The sequence below is a fragment of the Castanea sativa genome, chromosome 10 (assembly GCF_040712315.1).
Source record: "Castanea sativa cultivar Marrone di Chiusa Pesio chromosome 10, ASM4071231v1".
NCBI lineage: Eukaryota > Viridiplantae > Streptophyta > Magnoliopsida > Fagales > Fagaceae > Castanea > Castanea sativa.
Window position 1 is genome coordinate 28120053 of NC_134022.1, and position 22195 is coordinate 28142247.

The 22195-nt window shown below is 37.0% G+C and overlaps 1 protein-coding gene across 2 annotated transcripts in view; it reads left to right on the plus strand.

Annotated features, from left to right (window-relative positions):
• The window catches only part of LOC142613099 (uncharacterized), a 43075-nt gene extending 34740 nt beyond the window's left edge, over positions 1–8335 (plus strand). For both annotated transcript variants that reach the window (XM_075785294.1, XM_075785295.1), the window contains 9 exons: positions 463–831; positions 2511–2612; positions 3656–3799; positions 4786–4874; positions 5801–5883; positions 5999–6114; positions 6499–6584; positions 7171–7270; positions 7593–8335. In XM_075785294.1, coding sequence (XP_075641409.1) covers positions 463–831; positions 2511–2612; positions 3656–3799; positions 4786–4874; positions 5801–5883; positions 5999–6114; positions 6499–6584; positions 7171–7270; positions 7593–7658 — 1155 coding nt within the window. In that variant the 3' untranslated portion in view covers positions 7659–8335. The remainder of the gene's footprint in view (positions 1–462; positions 832–2510; positions 2613–3655; positions 3800–4785; positions 4875–5800; positions 5884–5998; positions 6115–6498; positions 6585–7170; positions 7271–7592) is intronic.
• The last annotated feature ends 13860 nt before the right edge of the window (positions 8336–22195 follow it).

Consider the following 22195-nt stretch of genomic DNA (forward strand, 5'->3'; position numbering starts at 1 on the left):
CCTTACACTGATCAAGTTTTTGTTTTTAGGCTGGCACTCAGATGCCAGTGCCTTTCTATTTTCCCCTGCATCTGGAGTCAGTGGTATCTCTTGGCTTAGTAGCTAATTTAAAGTTCTTATTCTGTATTACATACATGCACATTTATTTACAAAAATAAATCAAGAAGTTGATGATATATATATATATATATATATATTCTTTTTATTACATTTTAAAACTATTTAGTAATGGTTCTAGCTTGAAGTTTGTTTCTGTTATTTATTTTAACCTGGAATCTAGAATTCTTTTAAATTTCTCCGTCATCTTTTCTTTTTCCCACCATTGGTTGTTGACACCACCGGCGATTTGATTATGAATATGACTATTCTCAGTATCTCTCTCCTGTGCCATGGTTATTATTAATTTTCTAGCTTTATTCATGGTAGTCAGCTTCTTAATACATTTTTTTTTAACCTTTGCAGTATGCACGCCAGCATTTGCTGAGTTTTTTGTTTAGGCATGGTCACTTCAATGATGCTTGCGTGTTGTTTTTTCCTCCAAATGCTGTTCCTCCCCCTCCTCAACCATCAATATTGGGGGGAGTAGCAACTTCATCTTCATCCCCTCAAAGGCCAGATCCATTGGCTACAGATTATGGGACAATTGATGATTTGTGTGACTTGTGTATTGGTTATGGTGCAATGTCTGTTCTTGAGGAAGTGATTTCAACAAGAATGTCATCACTAAATCCACAGGATGTGGCAGTAAATCAGTATACAGCAGCAGCCCTTGTCCGTATTTGCATCTATTGTGAAACACATAAACATTTCAATTATTTATACAAGTTTCAGGTAATTTTCAGACCATATATTTTGAATTTAAACTGAATATATTATTAGTACTACTAGTGGATGTGAGACCAGGCCCCTTATCCTTGGTTGGAGACTGACCTCCACATCTTTCTCTATTACACCTACTGCTACCTTCTCTCTGCCCCAAACTGAAGGTGTAGGTTTGGGTGGAATTGATGGCGAAATTCTGTTTAATTACTTTTTTTTTTCCTTAAAACACACACATATATAGACTCATGTATTTCTGTGTTCTTTGGGGTTACTTTTTCATTAAGTACACAGCTTGTGGTGGTTTTCTGTTGCGCACATGTTTATCCCTATATGTTGAAATTTTTTATCACTTACTGAAAAAGAGACTTTGCAGTTTATTTCTAGTATTTTATCTATACAGTTATCTATAGGGCCATTAAAAATGTCTATTGCATATTTTTGTGTTTATTAATCTTGTCATGGGCATCTTTCCATTGGGAATGTTCACACAGCATACCTCATGTATCCCTCCTTCTATTTTCTTTGTTTACTTTAAGTTAGCGGCATTTGCAAGATTAAAGCTGGTGTGTGATTCAATAAGCTGTATAGAGATTGTTAAACAATTCTTACAGATATGGTATTGAATTTTTTCTGGTGTGAGGGGAAAAGGATGTAAGGTAACTAGGATGCTCTTATGAATTTTTTACACTCTATTGAACAAAACATCATGTTCATTTGACATGGTTTCAGCAGAAAAGCTTGTGTGCTTGTCCTTACTATATTATAGTGTTTAGTTTAAAAGTATTTAAAGACCTTATGAGCTGTTCTTTTCTTTCTCCTTTTAGCAGCATTCCTTTTTGGTCAAACTCAAATGCATAAGTTGCAAATTCTAATTTTAGCTTTACAGTTATGACTTGAAATAGCATCAGAATTCAATTATAGATTTAGTTGAATTTTTATTATTTCCCAGATAAAAATGATTTTTTTAGTGGTTCAATTTTTGTTGAAAGCATTTTCTAGTTCCAGATTAAGGTTCATTTAAGCCAGATTAAGCCGAGGTTTACTTGAATTTACTCACTAATCCAGGTTATTAAAAAGGACCACATCACTTGTCCTTCCTATGCTGTAGAGCTTAATTTAAATGTATTAAGAGACTTTATGAGCTGTTCTTTTCTTTCTCCTTTTGGCATCATTTCTTTTTGTTCAAACGTATAAGTTGCAAACTCTTATTTTGGCTAAACTTATGACTTGAAATAACATCACAATTCAATCAGAGATTTAGTTGAATCTGTATTATTTCCCAAATAAAAATGATTTTTTTAGTGGTTGAATTTTCACTGAAAGTATTTTTCTAGTTCCAGATTAAGGTTCATTTAAGCCACAGATTAAGCCAAGGCTTACTTGAATTTACTCACTGATCCAGGTTATTGAAAAGGACCACGTCGCTTGTCCTTCTTGTGTGCCTGTTCTTTCTATATCGTAGCATTTAATTTCAGAGTTAATAAACTTTTTGAGCTGTTATTTTAGCTTTACATTTATGACTTGAGATAACATCAGAATTCTATCATAGACTTAGTTGAATTTGTATTATTTCCCAGATAAATTTTTTTAGTGGTTGGATATTCGTTGAAAGTATTTTCTAGTTCCAGATTAAGGTTCATTTAAGCCAGGTTAAGCCAAGGTTTACTTGAATTTACTCACTGATCCAGGTTATTAAAAAGGATCACGTCGCTGCTGGACTTTGCTGTATTCAGTTGTTTATGAATTCTTCTGCACAAGAGGAAGCTATCAAACATTTGGAACATGCTAAGGTATATCTTTACTATTGCTCTGGAGGGCCCTTGTTTGTTCTAATATATAGAATAATGGCCTTTTTTAGATAACTTGGGATTTTCAGTGCCATGGTTTAAGAAATAGGGTTATGTTTTCTGGATATTATGTTTGGGTGATCTTGTGTTGATAGAATAGGATTGTTGGAGTGCAACTAAGATTTAGGATGTGCTGTCTTCAATGATTTGTTGTCCCGGTCTTAGAGAAACTAGAAAAACAGGATATAATTGCATGAAACAGAGGCAAGAGGAGAAAAGATAAATTTACAATATGCTGTTCTTTTTTGGATAAGTGCAATAGACATACTAGGAAAGCTTCTGTTGATGAAGCTTAGACGTCTCCATTGGGAACAACGGTATCTGCCAGTTGAGATAAAAATTATAAGGCCCTTTACTTATCAAAGAAAATTATAAGGCTCTTGGAAAAACACTCAATATTTTTATTAATCAACTTCATCTATTCTTCAAGAACATTGAGCATAAATATATCTAGGACTTTTTCTTGATCTAGTAGTATTAGAACTCCTAATTTGACTAGTAAATGTTTTTGATAGGTCCAAATTTGACTAGTAAACTAAAACCTAAGCTAATAACTGATAAAAGACTAACTTGAACCCAAAGAAAAGAAAACCAAAGATGCTTAGGATCTCCTAGAAAATTCTAGACTCAATTAAACTATTAAAATATCCTTAATTTGTAGAGATTGCAATTTTGCCCTTGAATACAAAATTGACCATAACTTGTTTAATAAAAACCCAGATTAAAAACTGTTAGGACACGTATAACTAGATCTTTATAATCACATGACTTTTACTTTAATTGGACCATTTGGACCCCATTGAATTTGTGAGGTAGTAACAAGTCAGTCAACCATGGCTGCATCAGCTGCCTGAACAAGAAATTGATGTCTACATAGTTTATCTATATATTTAAATTTCATCCTTCCTGGGTTTGTATAGTTTCTCTTGTTTAGTTTATAACCATTTTATTTCCTCACTGATTTTCATATATTGCTTTGGTTATAGATGCATTTTGATGAAGGTTTGTCAGCACGACATAGAGGTGGAGATTCTACTAAGCTTGTCACAAAGGGCATTAGAGGAAAGAGTGCCTCTGAGAAGCTTACTGAAGAGGGACTTGTGAAGTTTTCTGCTCGGGTTTCAATTCAGGTAATGACATCTATTGATTATTGAGAAAAGTTTATTACTATTAAGGTGAAAGCAGTCCTGGAAGATGGTCTTTAAATATTAGGTTAAAACATCAGAGGTTGACAGGTATGTTGGTTAGTATATCTGGAAACTTAAAGACGGAAAGGAAAGTAGAGAAAATATCGTCTGTTGATTCACAATTTCTTATATTGTTTCAGAAGATTCGTACTTATCAAAAAAAATTTATTTCAGAAGATTCCTTTTCACACAAGCCCTTGTTGAAATTAGATTCACCAAAGTTACATGCTTCCTAACTACACGCATAGAGTATTCTTTTGTGCAAGTTGGCATAGTTGTATGTGCGTGGGAACATTTGACCTACTTATGCTTTCTGCCTCATCTTTAAATGTAATGCTCAGAAGGTAGCAATTGTACATCTAAATCATTTGTTGTTATCTCTCTCTCTCTCTTTCTCTCTCTTTCTCTCTCTGTTTTCTACTCATAATTGATTGGAAGTAATGGATTATTTTGAAGTGTACACCCAGTCGTTGAGGTAGGAACCTTGCCTTGTGCTTGCTTTTACTTTTGGAATTAGATCCTTGGTATAAGAACTGCTAGGAAATAAATATGCTAACATCTCTGTTACACACACGGTCAAAGCAAGGGTCATTTTTCCTGTAAGCTTGGACCATGTATCACACATATCTACTCAATCTTAATAGTGTCAGTTAGTAAGCTTTCACTTCTTACTAAGAGACAATCTTCCATCAAATATTTTCTGGGATGGAACTTTTATTAATTGCCTGTTGTCTCTTTAGTCAGATTGTGCATTGGTTATAATACTCTGTATAAACCAGATGAGTAGATAATATATTTTTTATTTGTTGAAAACTGAAAAGCAAAGAATGTAAGTATGTATTTTATCTGTATAAAAAAATCTTCTCTCTCTAACAATTTCGTAGGTCAATTTTTTCACTTATTCCCTTTGGATTATTTATATATTACAGCTGGAAGTTGTGAGATCCTTTAATGATTCAGATGGGCCACAGTGGAAATATTCGCTTTTTGGGAATCCAAATGATCTTGAAACATTCAGGTATATGCCTTCTTAGTGGAAGTTGGTTTCAATCAGAAAGTATAAAAAGCAGATGTTGGCTTTAATCGGTGTAGTTCCTTTTCTTTTTGGTAATTAAACAGTGTTGTTTTTCTATGATGCATGATGACACACTTGTACATATATATATATATATATATATATATAGAGAGAGAGAGAGAGAGAGAGAGAGAGAGAGAGAGAGAGAGAGATGTACACGCACACACACTTGTCCATATGCATATATGTAGATAGATGGGGGAGAGAGAGAGAGAGAGGATCAGGTTACTATTGACGTCACTTGGTTAATGTTATGCCACTTAATATTTTTATAAGGATCAACATATTATTAAATCCTCTATTAGATCACATGTCCTTCCCATTCTTATCACGTATATGAAATTCCACTACAATTGGATGCTTTTGAGCATTTAATTATAAACTCGAGATACTTAATTTTAAAAATGATAAAACTATCGTTTTTGACATTTTATAGATGAGGTTCTTTGTTGCTTCTAGCACACGGCCTGTGTGCTTCGTTTCCTTTGTGGGGAACGTGTAATTCATCAGTGGATTTGATAAAAAGTGTTGCTCAAATCAAAAGTTATTGGGTGGTGTAATATCTATTAAGTGTTATGCATACATACATAACAGGCATAGGATTGCTCCTGTTGTTGATAAGGAGACTGATGCTTTAGGCTATGAAACTTATTTATCTTTATATTTACTTAATCTAAGCAAACTTGGTATCCTCAACACCAAAGGGTCACAAATTTTTAATAAATTGATTCCGAACTTTGAAATCTTACCAGGCATTTATTTATTTCTGTAAAAATGATTTCACATTTGTACATTTTTCTTTCATGGCATATAGTGCTCCAGAACTGTATGGACATACTTGGAGAGACTTATTTGCTGTTTCTCTGCAGGAGAAGATGTAAAATTGCTGAGACTCTTGTGGAGAAGAATTTTGATTTAGCTTTCCAAGTGATCTATGAATTCAGTCTTCCTGGTAGCCATTACATAATGACTTCCGATTCAATCTAGTATTTCTTTGCGGTAATTTGGCATTTGGAATTAGTGCATTTGTGCTTATCTACATCATGTCTTCTTCTCATACCATGCAGCTGTTGATATATATGCTGGTGTTGCTGCATCACTTGCTGAAAGGAAAAAAGGCAGTCAACTGACAGAATTTTTTAGAAATATAAAAGGCACAATTGATGATGATGATTGGGACCAGGTAATACGATTACATTCTTTTAGTATTCTGTGTATGGCTAATAAAGTTAAAAGAAAGTTGTTTGATATTCTCAATTGTTTGCTAGTTGAAATGCCCACACTTAAGCTAATCATTAGAAGACAGCAGAAAATTAAGTATGATGTTTAATTAAGGTTCTGAGTACTATTGATCATGCTGATATGCCAACATGGTATCCAAGTTGTTACTTAGTTTTGAACTCTGTGTGTGCTTGCCACAAAAATTTTGAATCAGATGTTTTGTACATATGCCAATCACTTTGCTCTTTCTGCAAGATTGGGAAGTTTTATTATTTCTTTTTGGGTACAGTATGCCTGTTTTGTCTATTTAAATAAGAAGACTACGTGTGTCTCTGAAATTGTGTAGGTCTTGGGAGCTGCGATAAATGTTTATGCTAATAAACACAAAGAACGCCCTGACCGTCTCATAGACATGTTAACCAGCAGCCACAGGTAATGGTTATTACTAATTTATATGTATTTGATAATTTTGCATAAAAAAGATCTTGCACCGTTTGTGATCCTTTTTGGAATGAACTTAAAGGCATGTTTGAGCTTTCAGCGTAGTCTATCATTAATGCACTTATACTCATTTCCTGTTTGACCTTTTCAAAATGGATAACTCTAAATGCAAACAGATTGTGGGCAGTTTGTTTTCAGGTTGGGTCCAGGAACCCATTTAACGCTTTTGCAAAATTTACAACTTGGTATCCAGAAGAGTTTAGGTTGGCTGACTTGTCAAAAACAAATGAAGGTTGACTTTCTAGTGAGGATACAGTAATACTGCTTTGTTTAAAAGAAATTAAAAGTTGAATTTTTCTATGTATTTGTCTATGCTTATTACTTTTTTAAAGTGTCACTTGTGATGAACATATGAGAATGGTTGCATCAAATAGGTGCCTTAATATAACACCATAAGATTGACAATAACATGACTTATGTCTTAATATATGACCATTTGTCTGTTTGTATTCCTTTATTATCTTTTTATCACTATGTGAGACCTCTGTGCTTTGTATATCTTGACTTATGTGAGCAGGAAGGTTTTGGCTTGTGTGGTTTGTGGTCGTTTAAAAAGTGCTTTCCAAATTGCTTCTCGAAGTGGAAGCGTAGCTGATGTTCAATATGTAGCCCATCAGGTTAGCCTTCCCCCTCAACTTCTACTTTGGGAATTCTAACATTATTGTTACTGTTTAGTTAAATTGTGGTGCTTCTCATTTTGAGATCAAGTTTTGGTCCTTCAAATTCTACACCTAATGCAATTAATAGGAACATGTGTACAGATGCCCTTTTGAAACTAGTGGTTGTTTAAGTCAATGGCATAGTCCAAAATTTCGAGATTGTGTTGAAATGAGCCGTCTGTCTTGTTCAATTTAACACCTTAATTTTGTTTTATTCTCTGATTTTAGTCACACTGGATTGTAAGGAATTTTTCTTATCTTGGTACCTACTTTTTTTCAGGCATTACATGCGAATGCACTCCCCGTGCTTGATATGTGTAAACAATGGTTGGCTCAGTACATGTAATTTGTTGCTAGAGAAAATTACAGCTAAAAGAATTTGGCTTTGGGCAAGGTGGAATTTCTGTAACTTTCAAATCAATGGGGTTTCAACAGCTATTGCTTACGGAAAGTGGATTGCACTGAGGTTACTTGAAGACGCTATCTTCTTGAAATTGACAACCCTTGAGACATTGAAAACAGAGGTGGTTTACCTTATTGGTTTTTGTGCTCATCACCTTTTTGGTTCTGTTGCCGTTTTATCTGCTATGTGGCATTGGTGAGGCTGCTTTTAAATTGTCATAGATTTGAACCATTGGGTTGGCTCCATTTTATGGGTAATATGCTGTAACGTGGTCAAAGGTTGAAGGATATACAAGAACATGTAGTCACAAGGCTGAATAGGAATCGCAGTGAGTCAGGAATCATCCCAAGATGCACATATTAGGTCTGAGGTTGAGACCATTTGGATGTAAAATATAACAGCACGGCAACAGCAATAGTGGATTTCCGTTGCCCTGTATAGATTGTGAGAAAGGAAAAAGTTAAATAGGGATAGTATGTATGAATTTATGTATATCTATTCCCTCTAAGGGGTTAAATTTTGCCGTGTAAAATAATAAGCTTGTGCATCTCTTTTGTTCCTGTGTTGCGTTCTATATATTCCGTCATGATTCCCCAGGGAAGAATCTGTTCACCTTTCACTAATGCCGTTTAGGTAGATCTTCTCAAAGTCCTCACCATTCAAATGATACTCATCAGTAATAATTTTATGCTTGTTCAAGGCAGTTTATGATTCCAGCCTGCATGGGTTCACTTTTGTTGCTGTTAAATGCGCACTGAACCAAATCCGATCTCATTTTTTTGGTTGCTGTGGAACAAAATCCATTCTCATCTCAACTTGTTTTCTGATAACGAAAAAAAGATTCTTTAGTTATGCTTTAGTTTGTTGTAAAAGCTACCCTCTTTTTTTTTTTTCACAAAAAGGGAACTTTTGGCCAATTAGTTCTTACTCGTTCAAATGAAACTCTTGTATCTTTTCGTGAGTGAGTGATTGTGTGTTTAACTTATCAATAAGATTTATTTATTTTTCCCAAAAATGGAACTGATGGTAAGCATTAATTTACTGATTTCAAGAAAGATTAGAACTTGTGATTTACAAACTAACAATATATACAAAGTATCCACATTTCTCGGATACTCTATAAATATCATGTGACTACTAGCGCTAGGAGCCACCTGCGAGCTTCTTTCGCATGGTTATTATTTCCTTTTGGCTTATAACCATCATTGAGTTGCCAAATGCCAACTGAAGGATTTGAAACTGATTCCAATGTTAGCTCAAAAGAAAAAACAATTAAAAGCGCAAACAAGTAGACTACACTATTAAATATTGATAAGTTTAAAGCAGAGTCCATGCACATGCATTATTCCTTGATGATACCACATATTGGTGAGATGCTGGAGCTTACTTTAGTAAGAATAATATTGACACCACATTCTTAACGGTGACGGCTCCTGGAATTTTTTTAGAGTGCTCACTAAAAAATTTAAATTATATAAAATTTAATTAAGCGATAACTTTAATATTTGCTACAATTGTGAGTCGAGTCACTAAAGAGAGTAAAATTGTCGTAATTTCAAAGCTAAAAAAAATATAACTGTCATCATCATTGACCGACTAAAAAATGTATTAACCCCTTTGGCAAAAATTAATTAATTAATTATCCAAGTTAATTAATTAAGTCAATTTAATATGCAATAGCGTGGTAGCACAAACAAATCACCAACTAAGTTAAATGCAGCGGAAATTTTTTTTTGACACAAGTGATTTGTTTATAAATGGGAAAAACCATAGAGGCAAAACCTCACTGAGTGAATTTAAGGTCATCACTCCCGAGAATCCATTATTATCAAAACAAGCGGTTACAAGTAAAAGGAATCCTAGTACCTAATACTAATCTATAGTTAAACCCTTACCTTAATACCTAATTGGACTTGTATTGTAGCGGCAATCTCTCTGTTCAATGCACGAATCCCAGTACGTGACTAACTAATGATGCACGGATCCTAGTACGTGACTAACTTCTTTGCACGAATCCTAGTACGTGACTCACTCACCAACTTGAAGAAGATATTGGCTAGAAAGTTCTTCAGTTCATCAACATAAAGATCAAGATACTCCTTGATCACAAAACCCTTGGCTCAAAGACGCAGTAGCTTCTACAAAGAGAATGATGAACTAGAACAAATTCTGTCTTCGGTCACAATATGCGTGTAACAACAAGTGCAACAACCCTTGCATCCCTTTGCATCATCTGTGACAGCTCTTAAAATAATCCTTATATATGTCTAGGGTTGTGAGAAAAGAAACCCTACAGAAATACTTAAGGATATGCGTGTAATCAGATCTGAAAATTCTGATTTCGTAATTCTCAATAGATACAGCTTGTGTCAAGCTTCAACATTAAATCTTGATAGATAGGCTTCTGTCGAGACATCTGTTGAGTTTTAATAAACAACACTTCTTCATTTGTTTCTTGGACAAATTTGCATGACTTTAACACTTGACTTGAACAACATGTTTCTTGAAGTCTTAAACCATCCTAGAACTACCCAATTACAAGTAAAGTGCATTTTGTCAAAGGATTAGCCAATTACATCAAATATGTCCCTAACAATCTCCCCCTTTGGCAATCCATGACAAAACTACAACAAACAAATGAATCATGAGAGAAGTCTTAAATCACTAAACTCATAATCACTTGTTGAATTACAAAACAAATATAACCCTAACACAAACTTTTGAAAAACTTTGCAAGAGGAAAGTTCATGGCATAGTAGACTTTAACAACCTGTCTTTTTGAAACACTTAAACAAAACTCATTAAGGCATCTTGTGTGAAACAAAAATAAAAGATTGCATATATAGAAACATGTGTATAAAGAGATAAAAGAAATAACACATGGAGAGATAGGTGAAGAACAACATACATCATCATATATATATATATCTCAAAAGATAGGTACAATGTATGTCAATAGATAAATGGTCACAAGACCAGTATACATGAGGTAAAAGTAAAGAAAGAAAAGAAATACATAAGAACCTTACTACATCCCTAAAAAATGTATAGACATTTCCCCTAACAAAAAATGTCATATACTAACTTCCCCTTTAAGTACAAGATTACTCTCATCCCAAAACTACTCTCCTTTTTTGTCATTAATGACAAAGGGCAAGTCACTAAGAGGTTGACATCCCATCATCACTGGAAGAGCAGGTATCCTTATCATCACCATTATCACTATCCTTACCATCCTCCTCTACCGGAGCCTCTGGAGAAGGAGATGGAGAAGCAGCGAAGCCACCAAGATGAGCCTGTTGTCGTGCTATACGACTGACACGGGTGTTCACTTGACATAATTCATTAGAGTGAGTGTCAAGGCGAGCATCCATGTGCTGAAGCTGCGCCATGATAGTCTCTAGGGTCACATCACTAGTTGAGGAAGAAGGAGCAGAGGTGGAAGAAACAGGAGAAACAACAGGATCGATAGACTCCACATGTGGCCGAATCGGTCGAAGTTGAGCCTCACTCCGTTGAACAAAACCGGTGTTGATGGCTCCCATAGTGGTGTAGTAAGGAGAATCAGGAATGGGAATGGAAAAATGGAGAAGGAAAGATGAGTTTATCACGGGTCGTCGTATCCTGATAGACATTAAGGATAGAAGTGATGAAGTGAGAGGGGAAGTCTATAGAAAGGCCCTTTAAGAGAGATAATAGAAAACCAGCATGGGGCTCTATGATAGAGTTATAGTGAGGAAAAGGAGTAAGAATAAATGTCATCACCATGTTAAGGAACCTTGGGCCTTTGGTAAAGCCCGAGCATGGGGTGTTTAGCTTACCACCCCATATGGAAGGAGTCTCACAGAAGTGAGAGAGAAACTCGTCTCTAGACACGGTCCGGAGATGCTCATAGTCAGGGTAGTCAAGATGCGCTACTCTAGGTATATGTAGTACCTCGGATATAAGATCCGGGGTAACTACGATAAGTGTACCTCGAATGAAAGTAGCAAACTGAGGCACAGAGGTATCGATGCCGTGTATATTGGAGTAAAACTCCTGTATAATCATGACGGCACAGAGAGAAGCCCAACCCTGGGTCCGGATGACGACGAGGAGAGGAGTGTAGGAAAAGTCCGATAGAATGACTTGGCGCTCCGGATGAATGCCACATTGCTGAAAGTTCTCCGAGAAGTATTTTCGGGCCTTCTCATCATGGAATCAAACATAAGAGGGAGGATTGGAAGAAGAAGATGACCTAGAACCTCGAAGAGGATTCTGAGCCGGAGTACATTTGCGTTTGGGTGCCATGACGCAGTCTATCAGAGAGAGAGAGAAAAGGAACAGAAACACATCATAACACAGACATAGAAACGAAAGAAAAGATACGTATGCATGAAATATGCATGAACATGTGACATGCAAAACTTAAGTGCATTATGGTTAAAACCTAATCCAAACCTACAAGCACACAATCCACATTTAATCAAACACACATCTAAAATGCATGAAACATGGTTATAATTCAATAAGAATGCAACGCATGATCATATAACATCAATTTCACAAAACCCAACCCAAAAATTTGAAGAAAAACTCAAAAACCCCAAAATTTTTGAAAACCCCCAAAAACCTAGGTCTAAATGCATGAAATGCATGAAAGAGAGAGATAAAGAAGACTTACCAAGTGATTCAAGCTTGGAATAGGCCGAAAACAAGATGGGTAGTGGGATTTTAGAGAGAAAAATGGTTTTGGGTCGAGAGAGAGGTGTTTTTTGTTGAAGAGAGAAGTGAGAAATGAAGTCTGATTTGCGCTCAACCCTTAAATAGAAATCGCAGCTCGATGGATCAAGATATCTGTCAAGATGTGTCGAGCACTAAATCTCGACAGAAATGAATCTGTCGAGGTGCTGTCAAGGATCTGTCGACAGCAAATACACCTCGATGGATCGAGAAGCTGTCGAGAATCTATTGGCCAGACAGAAAGTTGCTCGATGGATTGAAGAAGCTGTGAGCATCCATCAAGAAGAAACCCAGAAACCTCAATGGATCGAGATTGCATTAAGATTTGTCGAGACAAGAAGAAAGAGGGGCTCGATAGAAGAGAATCTATCGAGGATCTGTTGAGAAGTTGTCGAGCTTGAAGAGAAGGAGTTTTTCAAGGAAGGAAAAACACAAAGAGATGAATGCAACAAGCAAGCTACTCAAACATAGATCCAATCAACATATTAAGCTCTCAAAACATCTCTCAATGTATAAGCAAAGCATTTAGAGATCCAAAACACACACACACACACACACACACACACACACACACACACACACAACAAGTCTAACCAATTTTATATTTCAAAAATATGTTAAGACAGTTTAGTGAGCATATATTAACACACGTATTCCTTGTGATGGCCAAATCACATTGCACCTGCACATGTATCAAAAGTAGCATAGCAAGAGTGCATAAGTGTCTCATATTATGACAATTTGAGATATGAAAAAATCAAATACACTCACACACAATCATAACTGCTTGATGGAAACTATCACCTTCGAAGTACATCCTATAACTCCCACATCTCTTAGAAACACACTTACAACCATATTTAAAAGCATTTTGATTCTTTTTACTTTTATTTTTCTTTGCATATTTTTCTTTTTCTTTTTGAGCATAGCATGCATGGGCATATAAGGGAGAGAAGAAATACCCAATTATGTAATCTTAAACATCACAATTTTGCTATGCCGAAACACACAGATGTTGTACATGATTGGTAGGCTTTAATGGTGAGATGGTTATTTATGCATTTATTTTATGATTTTTTTAGTCATTTCCGTCAAAAAGAGTGATATGAGTGTTAAGTATAAGAGATTACTTAATTGTACTCATCACAAACACGAGCCACAAAGCTCACTTGCTTAGTTTTGCATTGAGATGCTCATTTAAGCTACAAGAGATATAAAGTTTAGAAAACTTTGTTTCAATGGTCATCCAAGGTACACAAGTACCGATATACACATACACACACTGTTTTTGTTTTTGTTTTTTTTTTCTCAATTTTTTTTTTTAATTTTTATGAAAAACAAATAGAGCAAAACTGAAAACAAACAAACAAAAATATGTTAAAAAAACAAAGCATAAAACTAGACTGACTCAAAAACAGGAAAGCAAAACAAACAAGTAATGCATAACCATAAAAGGGAGAGAGAGAAAAAGTGACTTAATCACTTTGAGCATTTTTCCTTCCACACCTTGGAAGAACCTTTCTTTTGAGTGAACATTTGATTCGGTTGTGAAGGGGAGGAATTGAAACCGTTCAAGTTCGAAAGGAACATGAAGGCCTTGAGAAGATCTCTAAGAGGGGTCAGAGAGGATGGAATTTGATTCTGGTTTCCGGACAAGAGAATGCTATTGCTTTGTTGAGTGGCTAACCACTTGTAGCAATTTGGATGAGTATGCCCTGAAGCTCCACAATGATGATAGAAATGCGACTTCTTTGGTTGAGACTTCTTATTTTTAGCCTTATTGTCTTTCTTAGCCCTAGGGTTTCTAGTCTCTTTCTTCTCTATCTTAGGGGGTGCTCCTAGAATAGAGTTGCCCTTATTTATGTTCTCACTAGCTATATCAGTTTTAGATTCATTGTTCTCAGAATTAACATTATTAGCAGGTGAGACAAAAACAGTTCTACTAGAAGAGGCAATATGAGAAGAGTTAGAAAGTTCATACCCCAAGCCAGTTCTGTCATAAGCTGATCTTTGGAGGTTCAGAATTTCATCCAGCTTTGCACTGGAAGTCCTCTCCAATTGAGCTTGAACTTGGAACAACTTTGTTTCAAGCTTTTTGGTTCTTTCAGCCAAGAAATTTTTCTCGAAGTGCAGTGCTCCAATGACTCGGTTGGCTTCATCAACCTTGGTAGAGAGCTCCTCTTGTTCCAACTCCACTTCCCTAAGCTTCTTAGTGGACAGCCTATAAAATTTCTCATACTTTTCAGATACTTTGTATAACTTTGCATAGGCTGTATGGATGTCATCCTGATCATCCATCTTTTCGAACTTGGACTCCACCAAGTCCTCTTCTTCATCCACTTCTTCTATGATCCCCTCAGTAGGACCCACTGTGGCAGTGAAAGCACTCAAGATTCCCTCATCATCACTATCATCTGACTCAGTATCAGGTTTGGTGTCACTCAAGGTAGCAGCAAGAGCCTTGGTTTTCCCAACTGACTTGAGATATGTTAGACATTCTTGTTTCATATGTCCAAAACCTTGACATCTGAAGCACTTTGGTTCGAAGGGAATAGTGTACAGACTGCCATCCTTAACATCCTTCTTTCCTCTATCTTGGCTCTTGAAATGAGAAGAACTGGATTGCTTACGATCCTTATCAAATCCTTTCGCATTGGCATTCTTCATGAACTAGGATTGCCTAAGAATTACTCCTTGATTTCCACTTATAATTTATCAATAACAATAAAGCATGAATGTAAGAGGTATGAGCGAGAACACTATTTTACCGTGTTCTGGAAGTACCTAAAATTACTCATTGATTTCCACTTATAATTTATCAATAACAATAGAGACTATGCACTAGCATTAGAGGGTGTAACCCAACCCCCCCCAGTTGCTATTTTACTACCTAAACTCTTAAAATCATGCTACATTCGGGTATGTAAACCCAATTTTTCCCCATCCTTGCTACAATAAAGGTTGCATATATGCAAAGAGCACTAGCATCTTGGGATGCAAAAAAAGTATATATTTTACATCTTCAAAGCTTATTTTATATATTTTACCATCTTATTTTACAACTTACACAAGATTTCAATTTCTATTTTTATATACAACTCATTAAAATAATATAAACTACCAACGAATAATATATAAAAAAATTGCTGTCTCTCTCTCTCTCTCTTTTAGACTTCATGGAGTATTTTTTATTATTTTATTAGGTAGCTATATTAGTTTATTGGATTGTATGTAAAAATAGAAACTGGAATGTAGGGTGAGTTGTAAAATGAGTTGGTAAAATAAATAAAGTAGTGTTTGAGAATGTAATATAATTTTTTTTTTGGCATCCTTGGATGCTAGTGCTTGCGTGAAAAACACCAGCTAGCAAATGACATGCTTCTAAAACAGAATCCCATGGGAAATAGTAACGATAAACTGAGAGATGTTAAGAATTACAATAGTCTATGAGCCACTATAATAGTTACAGTGGTTCTAAAAGCAAAAGGTTCCACGCACCTATCATACTGCAGTAATTAATATTTACAGTTAGCGAAAGGCCAAAACTTAAACTCTGTATTCGCAAAGGTTACAAATAGTCCAGTTGACTGTTTGGAAACATTGTGTTTTCTTAAATTGGCCAAGTTAACAATCTAAAAGATAATCTATACCATACCTATAACCTAGAGAGACTTACTCATACATCAATGGTCAACCTCCTTCACTTAAAAAAAAGGAGAGTATGCATCTTTCTTCACACCCCACATTAATTATAGGAAGCGTAAGAAAGAAATTGATACACTCTATATTAGTTTATTATCTCAAGTTCTCAACACTCTGTTATTTCTCTTGAGCTTATCTAGTGATTTTCTTTATTGACATGATTGTCATAGTGCCTCTAACCAATCACACTCGTTGCCCTTAGGCCTAATGAATAGGTAATCACTACAAAAAACGAGGGCTATAGCTGTGTTTTTCAAACGCAGCTATAGACCCTAAAAACGCAACTATAGGCTATAGCTGCGTTTCCAAATGCGGCCTAACCTGCGCGACAATAGCCCCCTGCGGGACCTATAGCCGCATTTTTATAAGCGCGACTACAACTCACCCTATAGCTGCGTTTTTTACCCCCCCTTTAGCTGCATTTTTCCACACCCATAACTGCGGGACCTACAAAACGTAGCTATAGACCCGGTTTGGGCTGCGTTTACAATGCAGGTATAGGCTAAGACCTATAGCTGCATTTTTAAAAACGAGGCTATAGGTCCATCTTATAACCGCGTTTTAGACACCGCCCAAACTGGGTCTATAGCCGCATTTTTTACAAAACACAGCTATAGGTCCCGTAGCTATGGGTGTGGGAAAACGCAGCTAAAGGGGGGTAAAAACCACAGCTATAGGGTGAGCTGTAGCTGCATTTTTTAGGGAAACGCGGTTATAGGTCCCGCAGCTGTGGGGTGGAAAAACGCAGCTATAAAGGGGACTGTAGTCGTGTTTATAAAAACGCGGCTATAGGTCTTGACTTTGGGTTTTTCTATCGACAAATGCCTGCAAACCCATATCAAAATCAGTGAATCAAACATCAACCCATTGTCTATAAAAACAATATGATCTGTACATCTAAAAATATCTTTGACATTTCCTCTGACAATTTATTTATTTATTTATAGATATTATCCAATGAGCTATAACAGGAAATAAAATTTTAATAATAATAACAATAAAAAATCCCGCCATTAAATAGGTTGATACTCAACATTTGTCATATTTCGTCTTAACAAAATCACATTTTTGGTGTTCTCCCTCTTCGGGATTCAATGGGTAATGTCTAGGAGGATTATTGACTTACAAGCTTGTGTGTGGCAAGGTTAGATTTGGGTGATCATTGAATTTAAACTGTTTGGGACTTGAGAAAACACAAATAGTTAAAAGACCAACACTCAAACCCTAAAACACAACCATTTACTTTTACACCAAAAAATTCACATTTTTTTTATTTGTTCAAATTTTCCAGCAACCAAAATAGAGAAAAGAAAAGTCAAAACCTAATCTACCATAAAGATACCCCCAAAAAAAAAAGAATAATATCTTCTCCTATCATTTTCCTCTATTTGAGGATCTGATCTTGTGCGACAAATAAGACCGGTAATCGAGAGAAATCAAAGCACGTATATATATAGATATGAATGTAAGTACGAAGAAGTTACCAGCGGCGCCGGTGAGGCCACGACGGTGAATAAGATGAGGTGATGATGTTTGAGGAGATGAGAGTCGAGTTAGAGCTGCGACTGTACGAGTTGCTGCTGTTGCTTGGAGATTTGGGAGGAAAGGGATTTAGAGAGGGTGGAAGTGAGGGAAGGAGGGGAGTGTGTCGGCGACGTCGTGGATCGAGAGGTAGCTTGAGAGTTGAGAGTGATCTAAGAGTGTTTTGTAATTTAGGGTTTGTTTTTTAGGGATTTTTATTTTTCTATTTATATTAAACATAAGCCACGTTTAATCAAATGCAGCTCCAGACACGTTTAAGCTGCGTTTAATTGAACGCAGCTTTAGGCATTTGTTAAGCTGCATTTATTAAACGCAGCTCCAGACACGTTTAAGCTGTATTTAATTAAACGCAGCTCTAAGCATCTATTGAGCTGCGTTTATTAAACGCAGCTCCAGAGATATTGAAGGGAAAAAAAAAGTTCTACAAAAATGGGGTGGAGAGCCGCATTTTCAAAAACACGGCTTAAGTCCTACCCACCTAAACGCAGCCTCAACATCACAAAAAGCAGCTTCAAGGGTGGTCTATAGCCGCGTTTTTTTGTAGTGAATTCTCATTTTATCAACTTCTTACCTGTGATCCTTGGGATGTCCGACCTTTGGCCTTATCAGAATCCATGTAGCAATTCTCCTCTTTATTTCCCACCTACATGTACAACATCCATTCATTGTTTTTTAGTATTTGCTTTTTCTTTTTTCTTTTTTTCAACATGTTTTCCAATCTATTTTTTTTTTAGAAACTAATCTGCTTGTTCCTCCTAACAAGAAAATCGAATTCAGTGTCAACATCCGTTCTTCATGTAGCACTTATATTAGTGGGTGTATACTTTATAATAGAAAAATGTGTAATGTGTGTACCCAATTTTCCATTGAAGACTTAACCTAGTAACGGGGCTCACAATTTACTTGTTTCGTGAGTTTTTTAGTATCCAACAATGGTTAGCTCCTAGGCGGGTTCGTTTAGGGTCCGTTTGGTTGGAGGGGTGGAAAAATGGGAGGATAGAAAATGGTGGAAGGATGGAAAAGTGGGAGGATAGAAAAGATTTTAATTTCTCTCATTTTTGTTTGGTTGGGAGTGGAAAAGTGGAGAGATGGAAAAAGTGAGTTTATATAAATTTACTCATACACCCTTGTTAAAAAATGATGTCCAATTAAAACAAAAAAGTGACAAGCAACCAAAAAAAAAAAAAAGCAATCACCCAATTTATTAAAAAATAAAAATCATGTCTAGTTAAACAAAAAAAAAAAAAAAAACAACTCTCACACACATAGCCCATAAAAAAAAGAAAAGAAAAGAGGCAATGGCCAGGAAAGAAAAGAAAAAAAAAAAAAGAGGTAATGTGACACCCCTTGCCCAGGAAAACAAAAAATGAAAAAAAAAAGGAAAAAAAAAAGGAATGTGCAGAGGAAAGAAAAGAAAAAAGGAGGCAACGTGCCCAACACACACTCACACACACACACACACACAAAAAAAAAGAAAAAAAAAAAAAAGAAAAAAGAAGAAGAAGAAGAAGAAGATTGGAACTGGACATATGCATTTTTGTCCATTAAGCAGCTCCATTTTCTTCCTTAAGATTTTTTTCTCCATTTTGGAGAGAACTTTTTGGTGGGCTCCAAGAGAAAACACCTGGGACCCACCATTTATTTTCCTTCCTTCCCACCCAACCAAACACACTCAAAAAAGTTTTCCTTCCCATTTTCTCTTCAAAGTTTTCCATCCACCCTATTTCACCTCTAAACAAACACACCCTTAAGTGTCTAGTACAATAGCTAGCCTTTCTCACCAAAAGCTTTTCCTTGTATGCTCGGCTATTCTACTAATTTCTCCCCTCAAATGTCTAACCCTTTTCTCCTCTTTTCTTTGTATATTTATAGTTTGAAGATAGTAGGTTGAATCATGATTGCCCTCTGGCACCACTCATGTGGGTGGGGCCAATTTAATTATTCTTGACAAGGATATGCTTTGTTGGAATAGGAGCTAGGACGTTGGAACTGGTGCTGGACGCCAAAAGTTGCTCGGCAGCGGAGTCCCCAAAGGCACTCTCGGCATGCCAAGGTATGATTGAGCAACAGCGGTACACCTACTACTGAATATGAAGACTGTCTTGCCGTGCACCGAATTCCCAAATGATGGGTTGACGCCTTTGGACTGCCCAAGGTTAATCATGAGGAATGGTGGGCCTACGGTCGGGTACTGTTCATAGGCAGATTTAGATTTGGGCCCGGGGGGAAATGGGTCTCTTGCCGTATGCCGTACAATAGCCCCCCCTTGATTCGTTCCCTGTGTTCAGGGACGAATCAAGGACCTACATCACCCTATGAGCTGTTCCTCAAGGATGCGAATCGTTAGTCATTAATGGAAGACAGGGTAGCAGTTAATTTTTTGAAATAAATGTAATGACAACCTGTCACGTCCGGCGGGTAATTATGACCTGACGATTCGCCTACCGAGGCTATGCGTGTGGAGGTTACAAAAAGTGATTTGAAAAGGTTTTCCCGCCCCAATCTTCATTAATTATTTCTCTCCTATAAATGATAACCCTCCTCTTGCCAAACCATCTTTTCACTTCCTCATCTTTCTGAGTTCATCATCACCGAGCACACATTCTCCCACTGAGCATAGATTCTCCCACCAATAGCACATTTCCTAGAGCCTACAGTTAGTCCCTTTGCTCACTCCCTTACCTTTATTTAGTTACCTTTTTCATACTAGCGTTAGAAATGATTTTTTCTCATCTTCTTAATACTGAGGCTGCCTTGGCCAATTTTAGGGCTAGGTTTGCCATCCCTCCAGATGTAAATGTAGCATACTATCATGAAGATAATATCGCCCTCGAGTGGCGTCCTCAAGTAGTGTTTTTTCCATTAATGTCTATTTTAGAGGGTGGGGTTAGGCTTCCCGTAGATCCCTTGATACTTAGGACACTTAGATTTTACGGATTGTGTCCCGACCAACTTCCACCAAATTTCTACCGAGTAGTGAGCTGTGTTAGTCCGCTAAACAATTTATATGGGCTGCACTTAGACTAGCATGACATAAACTACATGTATAGTTTGTGTGGTAAAGAGAGGTCGAGGTACTACTTAAAGGTTAGGGATACTCGGGTGCAGCTGATATCATGCCTCCCCGACTCTAACAGAAACTTAGCTGGAGAATTTGTTCTGGTGAGCGGTAATTGGCATGTCAATGAGCTCGCTTGCCCAACCTCGCCCTAAAATATTAGTTACTACCGTTCATGTTGGACTTGTTTTTATTATGTAGTGCTTTACCATCTATTTACGATTACTTTTACATTTATCTATGTGCTTATAACTCTTGTTTACGGCCTTGCAGACGATAAAAAGTTTAAACCGGACATTAACACAGTGCATGTGCAGGACTTGAACTTTGTGTTTAGGTTATAAATTTTCGTACACCACGACGGCCAGTTGCGGGCTTCACACCTCATCCTCGGTTGCACTCCAGGTTACACGAGCTACTAGGATCCCAAATAGGCCTTGACCATAAGTAGTCCTCTGTTATCCTACATTGATGTCCGACACCGAGGGTTATTGCCACCAGGGTTAACAGTAGGCGAAGCCCAAGATCTTGGTCCTCGGCTAATAAGAGTGGGATCGTTACTACCTATGAGGGACGAATCAGCAGATACTGTCTTTCACGGTCGTGCCGAGCACATACCAGCTGAGTAACCCCCTGAAGGAGTTCAGGCTGCTGAGCAAGTAGAAGATGAATCAATTGACTCCTCAAGGGTTGAAGCCGAAGACCCGAGTGAAGAAATGGTGGTACGCCGAAACATGACCACTGACCGGTTCTTGCTCGGCAAGCGGCCTACTACGCAACAACAGGCTCTCCCCCTCCTGCTCCCCGAGGTCAAAAAAGACCTTGTAACGCCAGTCAACCTTCTGAGAGTCTAGAGGATGCACCCCCGAGAACTCCTCCTGAACCGACCACAGTTGTTGTGACTATTTGGGAGCCTATCATAAGCACCTGTCCATTCGTGCAGGTGGGGTCTAATGTAGCTTCTTCTTCAGCCCCCATACTACTGGATGGCAGAACATTTTTATGCTCGAAGACGAACCTCTTCCTGTGACTTCTAGCATAAGGAATTGGTCCGCTAGAGAGGGTGGTTGGGTTGCTCGGAATCTCGGGCAAGCTTTACAACTGCTGAATTATGTGCGCTATTTCGCGGACGGCAATGATGAGGCAGTAGCGGTTAGACTTCAATGGCACACCATTGTGATAATATTTAACCTTTACCTGTTGAACTGCTGCTTTAGTATTTCCTGGTTTTTTTTTTGTTTTTTGTTTTTTTTTCATATCTTTGTTGCCTTGTTAAGCTGCACAATTGGCATACATGATGGAAGACCGGTTGAAAAGTGCAACGGAGGAGGCTGATAAGGAAAAAAATTTAAAAGAAGTTGCCGAGGCCACGACAAGGGAGAAGAACACAGCCGTGGAGAATGCCGAGGAGAGGGCGAGAGTAGCTGAAGGAGCCCAAATACTGGTTGAACAAAAG